Source organism: Xenopus laevis, chromosome 1S (assembly GCF_017654675.1).
Source record: "Xenopus laevis strain J_2021 chromosome 1S, Xenopus_laevis_v10.1, whole genome shotgun sequence".
NCBI lineage: Eukaryota > Metazoa > Chordata > Amphibia > Anura > Pipidae > Xenopus > Xenopus laevis.
The window spans coordinates 85188600-85200178 of NC_054372.1; the positions used below are offsets into that span (position 1 = coordinate 85188600).

General features: G+C 38.9%; 1 protein-coding gene across 2 annotated transcripts; it reads right to left on the reverse strand.

Moving 5' to 3' along the window:
* Positions 1-6987: 6987 nt before the first annotated feature.
* On the reverse strand, positions 6988-11365 carry XB5947952.S (hypothetical LOC496300 S homeolog). 2 transcript variants are annotated; one of them, XM_041576311.1, is made up of 2 exons: positions 11170-11365; positions 6988-10817 (listed from the first exon to the last, which is right to left on the reverse strand). In XM_041576311.1, exon 2 carries the CDS (start codon positions 10642-10644, stop codon positions 8899-8901), a length of 1746 nt encoding a protein of 581 aa, XP_041432245.1. In that variant the 5' UTR covers positions 10645-10817; positions 11170-11365; the 3' UTR covers positions 6988-8898.
* Positions 11366-11579: the final 214 nt, after the last annotated feature.

Here is an 11579-nt window from a genome sequence, read left to right on the forward strand (position 1 = left end):
TAGGCTGCCATTACACATAGGGGCTACCGGATAGCCAATCACAGCCCTTATTTGGCACCCTGAGGGACTTTTTTTCATGCTTGTGTTGCTCCCCAACTCTTTTTACATTTAAAGGTGACACAGCTAAAATGTATACTCTTTTTATTCCTCTTTCTTAAAGGGAAAAAGTGTGTACCTTAATATTCTTGTGTTCATTGTATGAATGTAAGAAGTTTTCAGCCCGGGCAATGTAGCCATTATGTTTAGAGATAGACACATGAGAGATTGATCAAATTTTGCAAAGATGGAGTGTTTTAAATTGTGGCATAATAACTACAAACAACTGGCGGTCTTCAGAACACATGGTACAAAAGTTTTATTTATTTTATGGTATTTATATAATGCCAACACATTACTTTACAAAGATTACACATCATTCACTGCCCCAATGGAGCTTTTAACGGAAGGTCCCTAACACAGTCACACACAGTAGAATCAATTTTATGAGGTACAAATTAACTTGTCATATTTGTGAGTCAGAAGATTCAAACTTCTTGCAGATAGTACCCAAGCTAGAATCAAACTTAGGACTACAGTGCAAGGCAGAAAACTACCCATTGAACCACTATGCTTACCCATCACCACCTCAACGAAAGGGATTCTATGGTAGGAGACTAGAAAGTCCCCAAGGCTGACAGAGAAACAAAGGAAAGCCAGATTGAGGTATCCCAAAACAAACCTGAGCAAGTCAATATCCTTTTGGGAGAATGTCCTATTAAAATATTAGTGTTTTGGTAAAGAACAGGAGGCCTTATTTATTAAGTATGCCCTGTGCTTAGTGTGGTGTTTATACAAATGGCCTGTAGATGTCACTGTGCGCATACTTATACTGTGCATACTTCCTGGTAGATTAAGAATGAAAGTGAAAGTTACTGTTGTGTAATGCCTGCATGACTCTACTAATAAAGCACTTTTATACTCAACTCATCCTCGGCTACCCAAAACATAACAAATGGCGACAAGGATGGCTCTTCTACATCTGCAGCATCCTGCGCCTTTTCTCCCAAATCCTGGTGAGCCTACCATACCTTTACTGCTTGAATTCATATGTTTGAAAATTACATAATTGCTGCTGACAAAGGGGAGATTTCTGGTGCTAGAAAGCGTGCTTTACTTATTCACTGCCTGGGAGCAGAGGGACAGCGTATATTCTATACATTACCATTACCTGATGAGACTTATGAAACTGCTCTTACTGTTATAAAGAACTTTTTTGTGCCAAGAGTAAATGTGTTTGCTGAAAGATATAAATTCTGCCAACAAGGACAACGTAATGGCCAGTCCATGGAACGATTTGTAGCAACTTTGAGAGAGCTGGTTGTTACCTGTGAGTTTGGGACAGATGAAATGCTAAGAGACCAAATAGTGTAAATAACAAACTCACCTCGCATTAGAGAGAGACTGCTCCTAGAGAAGGATTTAACCCTTGCAAAGTCTATTACAGTTGCTAGCCAAGTTGAAACAGCAGTGGCAGATGCTAAACTCTAAGTCAGGGAACTGCTGGGAATGTACAGACTGTGAATTCAACACTGTGGCCTAATAATGCACAGTTCCAGGCAAAATACAGTACTAAGGAAAGGGATTCACCTACACTGCAAAACCATACAGCAAATACAAATAGAAAATACTGCTTTCGCTATGATTCAACACAACACACTGCAAATCATGTTACATGTCCTGCTTTTGCAGGTGCTGCAACTGCACAAAAGTAGGAAATTTTGCTAAGATCTGCCGTAGTTCTGCTAAAGATGTTCATGAAGTCACTACTACAAATGTTACAGTATTAAGTGTGGATAAAGCTGGTACATTTATTCCAGACAAGTTTATAAGCACTGTCAGTGTCAGTACTGCTTCTGCTGACAAGGGACACTCCATTAACCTGATGCTTGATACAGGTTCAGCTGTTTCTATACTACCAAAGGATATTTTTTTGAAATGCTTTGCAAAAGATCCGCTTGTTGCACCTGCATTGAAAATGGTCAGTTACTTAAAGGATCCAATCCCTGTGCTTGGTTGCTTGCCAGTGTCTGTACAATTTTAATCAAATACTGCAAAATGTGACTTTTACATTGTGAATAAGGGTACTGCTACACTTGGAAGGGATGTCTTTGCTGCATTAAACCTACAATTAGTTGATGGTCTCATTACTAGAGCACCAGGGCCTGCCACACAGCCATTGTCTACAATTTCACCACAAAGCAACACTTCACTGGGTTGTGCAAAGAACTTTGTACACAAAGTTAAGTTGAGACCAGATGTAAAACCAGTACCATTTCCTGATTCAGCATGGGAAAATCTTGCTATTGATATCGTCGGTCCTTTTACAGATGCTCCTATAGACTGCAGATTTGCTATAACCTTAATAGACTATTTGTAAGGAAGCCTTACCCTGATGGCCTAGTGGGCAGCGGGGTCCATCGCCACATTCTCGGCGTGGACGGCCGCTGTGCTGCTTCCTTCTCCTGTGCCGGCTTCCTCTAAAGGCGCACGTTCTTCATTTAATGGCACAGTCATCACACCAGCGCACATTTGGCGCGAAATTCAAATGAATATAAAGCCCATTTAGATTACAGGACCTTGCCCGTTGTTAGGTTCAATTTGCCTTGTTCCTGAGTGCTTCATACTTGTATTCTGACTGATCTATTGTGTTTTGACCCTTGCCTGCCTGTTTTACTACTCTGATCTCTCCAATCCGGATCCTGCCTGTCTGTGACTCTTCTGACCTCTCCAATCCGACCTTAGCCTGTCCTTTGACTATTCTATGCGCTCTATCCTGATTCTGGCCTGTCTGACCATTCTATCTGCTTGTGCTGGCACGGCCTGTCTGTTCCTGGTGGTGTTCTTCCTTCCAGTACCCTGGTGAGACGATCGTGCCCCTTTGCTCGTCCAGAACCGTTAGCTTTGTTCCTCTCTCTGTTAAGACCTGGCGGCATCCAATTAGCCAAGGGCTCCTCCCGAGGTGAAAGGCGGGTCCTGGTACTTTAAGAGCGAATTTCCGGGGGAGGGAGGGGGGCAGCAGCAGCAACTGCTGCTGCCTCAGGCGGCGGAGGTGCCAGGATCGCCCCTGGCGGCAGGTCAGTTCTTTGGAAAAGTTAGAGAGTGCTATTGGGAGGTGCAACACAGTGGCTATGGCAGGGATTAAGTACAGAGCTCCATTGCACCTACATCAATGCGCCTTGCACCCCCCCCCCCCCCACCAGATTCAGTACAGGCTGCACTGAATTCCCCTGACATAAGTGCTCAATAAATTTGCTTTAAAAGTCATGGATAAGGTTCACTCATGTTTTCAGGTTACTTGGGTTCCCCAAGGAACTGGGTTGTGTAAGCCTTGTGTCTTAAAATATCACCATGGCACTTTGGAAATGCATTTCTGCAACAAAATATGCCCTATGCGTGCACTGCTGTGCCTTTGAGCACATTCTAAAGACAGTGTTAGAAGGGAGAACATTGTAACTTGTGACGCTAGCTTAAAGTCACAATCACTGGGGGGGGGTTGCCAAATATTAAGAACCCCCTGTGATTGTAATAGCTTACCAATCTTTTTTCCTCTTTTCTCCAGGCAGGGGCATGCAAATGAGCACTAGTGAAAAAATGGCTTTTTGTTTCTAAGTTTGGCTTTCAGTCTACTGTGCATGTGCCTGGACTAGAAAGAAAAGAGTACTTTGAAAAAGATGGTGATAAGGACATTCTACAGAAATATCCTGAGCCGGCGCAGTTTTTAGCAAACAGGAGCAACGGCCTAGGGTATCAGGTAAGCAATTTTAATAACTGGGGGTGCCTAACACTTTGACACCCCTCAGTACTTTTAAAGTTTAGTTCTCCTTTAGTGGTACATGTTCCATCTGTCTTCCCCAGTCCTAATTTAGATGTTTGCACAATCACACCATTACCTGAATACATTTCACCTCTCATTATAAAAACATACACACTGTAATTCTGTAGATATAGGACCTGCTTTCATGCCCCACCATGTTAATGTCCCTTTCTTCATCTTAAGACTTTTTCTTTAAAGATGTGAGCCATACAATATCTGTATGATGGTTATTCCATTGCATATTTTGCTACAAGTCAACAGTACAGCTACAGTAATGAAACATTCACCCCAGCATGCCCATGGATTGTAAGCCTTCAAGTGAACCTACATATTAAAAAAGAAAGACCTAATTTTAAAAAAATCAACACATTTACTGGAAAGATATTCATTGTTCTTATTATATATTAGACTTGGTTTAATTTATTTGTGACATAAAATATATAGATTATACTAAAGCAAGATCTAAATCTTTGCAGTTTCTGGAATAGTTTATTTATGCATGTGCATTTAACAAACTATATAAATACAATTTATTTTTCGTTACATCGAAAGTGTCTGTGAACTCTGCTGTGGGTATGGATGCACTGTTGTATAGAACTGTTTTAACATCTCCTTAGAGCGATTGAATAACGTGTGTACATAAAAAAATCATTTGTTGTTTGGCACCTTTCAGTTTCATCCAATTTGTAGTCAGAGAGCAGAGTGAAAAGAGATAACATTGGAGCCTGAAAGACCCTTCCCCATGTACATGATCACACATACAGACAGGAGCAGGAGGTCCAGAAGGTAGGGTGGCGCCTCAGGATAATGGCAGCAGAAGGCTAAAGAAGCAGACAGCTGGCATGCTCTGCCCCAATATGCTTCCCTGAAAGAGGCGAGGGCAATTCTGAATATGTGATGCTTGAATGGCCAGCTCTTCAGCAAAGAAAGTGATTGCAAATCAAATTCAAAACATCTTGCATATCACAAGACTCTAGCACAATTCCTATGTAACAATAATGTAAAGATGAACAACCAAATCTCTGACCCCCGGCATATGGATGCTACATTCATTTGTGAGGACTTTGTATAAAAAGTACCAGACACAGACTTTGAACAATAATGCTTTTCATGCTAAAACACAAATTTTTTCAAATGAATTATTTTCATTTTTTTTTTGTCCAAACTTCATTATGCTCATGTTTTTTTATTGTCATTTGTATTCACTAGAGATGTGTGGGTTTTTCCTTGCCTACAAAACATATGCATATCTAAAATTCAAATTAACTGCTGATTACCGCACGATTCTCTTTATACTACTAATGCAAAAATATACATTAATAGTGGAAAGTTATTTAGTGCTGCACAGAGTTAATTGCTTCTAATCACTGCTTACATCCATCTGGTTTTATGGTAGACAACAAACCTCTTCATCACATTTGCTCATTAGACATATTGTAAATCACAGCGAAGCACTGGCATCTTTCATATTGTGTTTCCAATAGTTAAAATGCATTGCAATACAGACTTGCAACAGTAACTATTTAAAATTTTAGTCAAACCAGAAAGTAAGAATGGATGCAGATATGTTGTTATGACCTAACCTATTAAATCCAATTAAGGTTGGTACTGGTCTTCAAAACAAAACTGCTATGAAATGAGCAGATGTGTATTAAAATGATCATGATGATATAAGTAAATATATCACACATCATAATTAATTCATTGTGCATGTCCCTCCTCCTTCTTTTGCAGCATTTTATAACTTACAGTATATACATTGATCTATACAAAAGAACATAATTTGTATACAGCATTAATAACATAGTTGATTTCAAACTGAGCAAGATGTGCTGGGATTCAACTAAATCCCAAACTGAATTCTGGAATTGGTGTAACAATACAGAACCCTGAGCAATAGTCCAATTGTAAAATGCTTGATAGAAATCTGCTCTGTAGCCAGTTCTCTGTCCATGTTAAAATATAATTATCAAGAACTACAGACCTTAGAGTGCTGTCAGGGGCCTTGCAGCTCGAATTACCCTGCGAGTTGCAGGTAGAAGTTCTGGGTGCAGGTTGGCGGTTCTGTGGGTTTGCGGGTCGCAGGACCTCTCAATAGCAATATGCACTCCTTTTTTCTGGTCACGTCTACTTCCGACAACGTCACTTCCGGTTTACAATGACAGCACTTCCTGTTTTACTCCTTTTTCCTGTTCACAACTACTTGCGATGATTTCACTTCCGATTTACAATGACAGCACTTCCTGGATCTTGAAGGCCAGCGGGTCAGGGTTTGTCGGGCTATTTGTGCGAATATTTAATGAAATTATATAAAATTATTTAAAAGAATTTAAGGCTCCTTATAAGTAATAAACAGGAGGAGTCTTAAATAATATATGCCCAACTCTGAATTCGATATCGAGCTTTCCCAATCAATTGGTACAAAGGGTGAAAAATCAGGACAACTATTTAACAAAATAATTAATTTATTTATATATAATAATAACAAATCAAATTATCACTTCTTTTAAAATCCACCAAATACTTCTTAATATAAACACAAGATAAAATTTATCAACAGATATTAATTGATAAGACCAAAATCATTAATATGGCGAGCATCCACAAGACAATATACACTCTTATTAATAATAAGGTATTGGAATCAAAGGAGGAATATGTGACTGATTCTGATTTGCTAAGGAATTCTGTCCTTAAATTTTCCTATTTCCCCATTAAATCGTTAACTTGGATATCATATACATATATATTAATGAAAAATAAAATGGACCCAAATTAAACAGATTATTCCCAGTTTGCAATTCTGGGAAAGTCAATGTTTAAGGTATGACTATAATACACATAGGAATAATAAATATCCAAGCATACAACTTAATCGAGAAAAAGTATAACAAAAATTTATATTTACCAGATGTAGAGTTTTCACTGGCCTGTGATGTCACCCTGATGTCACTTTCTGGATCTTTAAAACCCACTGGTTCTTTTCTTTTTAGTTGAAGAATGAGTCTTCTTATAGTTGAGAGTCTCCAAGTAGTTTTAGATTTCTTTCCTTCTCTTTCTTTCAGATGTAGAGTTTTTCTTCTTCAGTCAGCCCTCCTTTTCTTATCCTCTTTAGTTTCTTTTTCTTTTTTCTCTTTTTAATTCCTTTTTTTCTTTGTATCCCAGTGTCTCCTAATTTATCCCTCCTTTCTGTCTTAAACTCAACCCCTGGGATTAATCAATTAACCAATTGGAATTGAAGGGTAGTCTCCAAAAGTTAAACTATCACCATCTAATCTAAATATTTTGTAAAATGTCAATCATTTACCCCTGGGCATGATGTCCTACACTACCTGTAGATGGCACTATTGCCTCAAACATCGTGACCTAAAAATATCTAAAAAATACATAATAGCCTTTGACCTCCTTAGTCTGGTGTTAAACATTACTGTTGACATTGTCTGAGACTGAAACAATACTTTATGATTCCTTAATACCTTCAGTACACATACAATATACAGTACTTGTGAATACACTAGCCATTCAAAATTGGTCTGGTCTTTGATTAATTATTACCCTCTCAAACAGGTGTGCTCTATACTGTGGATAGTTTGTAAAATCCTTCAAGGTGTTCTCATCTTATTCACACAGACACCAAGGATTATACAACCTTTGAGATTTGCTTTAAGCATAAAGGTTATACACCTGTGTTAGGAGTCTGATAAAACATCCTTTTCAGAACAGAAGTTTCTTACTAACTAAACATTAATTTACATAAAACAAAATATAGCATTCATTACTCAACACTATATGATTAATCAAATATGCATAATATCAATCATGAATATGTATTCTATTGAGTAAAATAATCATACGTTATCATTAATAAATCTAAATATTCTTATAGTTAATAATCATCTTATTTGAAAATCCGACAAATCCCCCTTGTTTTTCTGAAATGTTTCCCATAATATGAACATTTCAGGAAAACTACTAAGGGTTTTCAAACTCTTCCTTCATCATACTCATTATGTAAACTGATCCACGAGATTTAAGCCATAGTTTATCTAGAGTCTTTTTGATGATCTTCATCCAACGAATTGCCAAGATGGTGATTACAGTTAACCATCCTACTATAATTGTGATCAATAGACTCCATATATAGTTTTCCCCCCATGACCAAACAGAAGGAAACAGTATTTCGTCATCGGTTGATGAAAATTGTGGAGTATCCATGGTAATATTATGTTTTTTTATAACCATACGGATGGTATGGCTGGGCTTATTGTCCAACAAAAATTTTAAATCTGGACTTATGGCAATCTCCTGGTTAAAGTTTTCCGGGTTTGCTCCAGGATCTGAGTAATCCGCTCTTGTGAATATTCGATATGTAGCTGGTATCAGGTTTGAATGTCCGGTGATCGGATATTGGATACGTTGATTTGTCTTTCGATGATACAACGTGGATCTAGGCTCATATAAACCTTCTGGGATAGGATCCTCTTGTTGGTCATGATGAATCCTGTAGCATGATCCCGGATGATGGATCTGGCATCACAATCGGCTCAGCATGGAACTCTTTCCCCAAGATCAGGACTGCATATAAGATAGCGATCATCTGGGATGGCATCTTTGCGCCTGAGACCCGGTATCCAATAAACCTTGGATTGGTCCGACACATCCATTTTGGAGACAGGTATCTATAAAGTATCGGCCGTCTAACTGTAAGAGATTACAGAGAAAATTGGAGTGATTTGCCATCTGTTGTTTTAAAGAATGATCCTTCTGCAGCATCAGGATATTTGGATTTATCTCCTCCTGGTTCCGCCTGCAGGTCATCTGGGTTCCCATGGATTCCACCACTGGGACGAACTGAACAGAGGGTATTTCACACACGGGCTGTAGTGACATTGGATCAAGAGAATTGACCTTATTTGGCTGCAAGATAAATGAGACATTAGACTTCCCTTTGACCCCGATTGGGTCGGTGCAATGCAAAATATGATTGTTGTCCATATTTGGTAATGCCGTATCCATTTCCATACAGGGATCTGACCCTGTTTCTTTTAATTGGCGGAACTGGGTCCCGCCTTCACATCTAAAAAATCCTCAGACTGTTTTGGTGCAGAAACTTGAGACAATTTACTTACAATGTCAGTTAATTTGGCCACCTGATCTGCAAGTTGATCAAATCTGCTAGGTTTACGTGGGTTTTGATTATGGAGACCATTTTGGTTCCCTGTGTGTGATTTGCCCCTGAGTGAATCTGGTGATTCCTGTCCTTTTCCCCATTGCTGCCTGGGCCTATTGTCCCAACGTCTATACCCCTGGGGACGCCTATACTCTTGGTAACCCCTATAATTCTGTCTACCCTGGTACCCTCGGTAATCCCGGTTGAAACGAGGACGGTAGTCCTGGCTTCCAGAACCTGAGCTGTTCCCGTCTGATCCCTTAGGATTTTGAGGTTTGTTTTGTATGGGATTTGGCTGTCTTCGGTTCTGCTGATTAGACCCATTGGCTGAAGGTACTTTCTTTGGCTGTGACTCAAAATCTAAATGAGGTTTTACCTTGGACTCATCGACATTGCGCTCTGGGAATTTTTTAAACTTCCTTTCATTTAAGTTTTGGCCCTCACTGATGTTAAACAGTAAAGTTGCCGATGTTACCAATCTTTCTAGATTGTTTTCAAAATCCAGATCATGGGCAAGACTTAATTTGATCTGGGCTGGTAAAGCGTCATAAAACAACTGTTTAAAATCTATAGATTCCCAATCAGGGTCTCTGTAGGCCAGACCATAGGCATTTTTGAGCACAGAGAGAAAGTCTCGGGGGCTTTGGTTAGGCCGACATGTAAGTCTATAAATTTCTCTCTTTGCGGCAGTGGTATTTCGGTATGGCCCAAATTCTAATTTAACTTCATGTAGGACTGACTGCCATTTAGTGATTCCTCTCTCTCTAAAGGAGGAAAAGTAATGACGGTATCTGTCATCAAAGGCCCATGGAAGAAACCTGATTCTGTCTGCTTCAGACAAGTCCAAAGAGTCCATAGTAGACTCATACATTTCTAAATGGGTCGCTATTTGGGCAGAACCTTTCTTAGAGAATTTTGGCACAGCAGCATTCAGGAATTTAATTATGTTGGCAGAATTTTGTTTTTCACCTGGATATTGGGGATTTTTACCTTTTGAACCCCTTTTATGGGTGTTTTTCCCCCTTCTTGGGACAGGACTGGAATCCCGCTTCCTCTCATCACTCTCAGACCCACTTGTATTAAGATTGGAAGCATAACTTTTATAGGATACATTGGACACAAGGGACTTACGTCGCTCATTCCTCTCTGGGGATGAGTCTTGACAGGAGTCTATAGGGGTCATGATTCTGTGATTGCCCAATAAGGTGGTCACAGCTTGGCAAGCTTCAGCCAACCGGCCCAAAACACCTTGTGCCTCTGAATCAACATTATCAATGTTGATTGGTTTGGCTCTAGGAACATATGGTGCCCAATTTTTATATTGGGGAGTGATTACTGGAGGATTAGGAGATCTCTCCACACCATATACACCTGACTGTTGATTTTTAAACAACTGTTGCTGTAATTCTTCAAAATCCTCTCTGAGCTTACGGTATGCTTTGCGACTATGTTCAGCATCAGTTTCTAAGTCCCTAATAAAGGCTTCCTTGTTTGAGATATCTATCTCTAATTGGTTCCTCTCAGATTTCATATGTTGGATATTTGATTCTATCTCATGTAATTGAGACCTCAATTTTTCTATATCTTCTTTTCTAGCTTTTGATAGGGTATCTACCTCCATTAATGCATATTAAACAGGAGGTAGGGCACATATTAATTTTTTTTCTTTGTCTGAACTGCTAGAGGCTAAGTTCATACATGTTAAATAGCATTCAACCAGGCCGTCTGTTGCCCAGATATCATTAAGATCTGCTCTAGCATTTTTCTTCAAATCATTAATCCAACTATCCATCCCTTGACCAAATTTTTTTTTTCAAATAGCTGTTTATTATTTTCCAAAAATAGCAGAAGGGGTACAGAAAAAAGAAAAGGGGTACATTGAGCAACATGTTATCTGTACATATTCATAAACAAAATATAACTTGTCCAAAGATACAATCATAATAGAATGAGCCCCTGGGTAGAAGAAGGTGGGGGGGGGGGAAGAGAAACAAAGAGACCCTTGGATGGAGGCATTGGAGTTATACTACAGGGCAGTAGTCCTATAAAAGTCAGTTTCTTTAAACGAAACCCACCGAAACCACATAGAAATATGTTCCTGAGAACGTTCAGCCCCGAACAAAGAAAGTTCTTCGAACCTGTGGACCTTGATCAAATTTTAACCGTGTATATATGAATTGAACAACATCGTGGATCATTTGCTCTGGGGTGTTCCCACTCTCACAGCTTGCAACACTCATGGTCTCAATCAATTAATAAAAAAAAATAACTATCTTGACAGAAGTATTGGAATGGTTTTTCACTGTTTGTACCAATATGAGAAAATAACCTCGATCTCAGCAGTGCCTCCAAATTATGTCGGCTATTTGTGCGAATATTTAATGAAATTATATAAAATTATTTAAAAGAATTTAAGGCTCCTTATAAGTAATAAACAGGAGGAGTCTTAAATAATATATGCCCAACTCTGAATTCGATATCAAGCTTTCCCAATCAATTGGTACAAAGGGTGAAAAATCAGGACAACTATTTAACAAAATAATTAATTTATTTATA

Excerpts from the sequence above, each read along its gene's own strand:
- XB5947952.S (XM_041576311.1), bottom strand. The coding sequence starts at position 10,644 with ATGGAGGTAGATACCCTATCAAAAGCTAGAAAAGAAGATATAGAAAAA.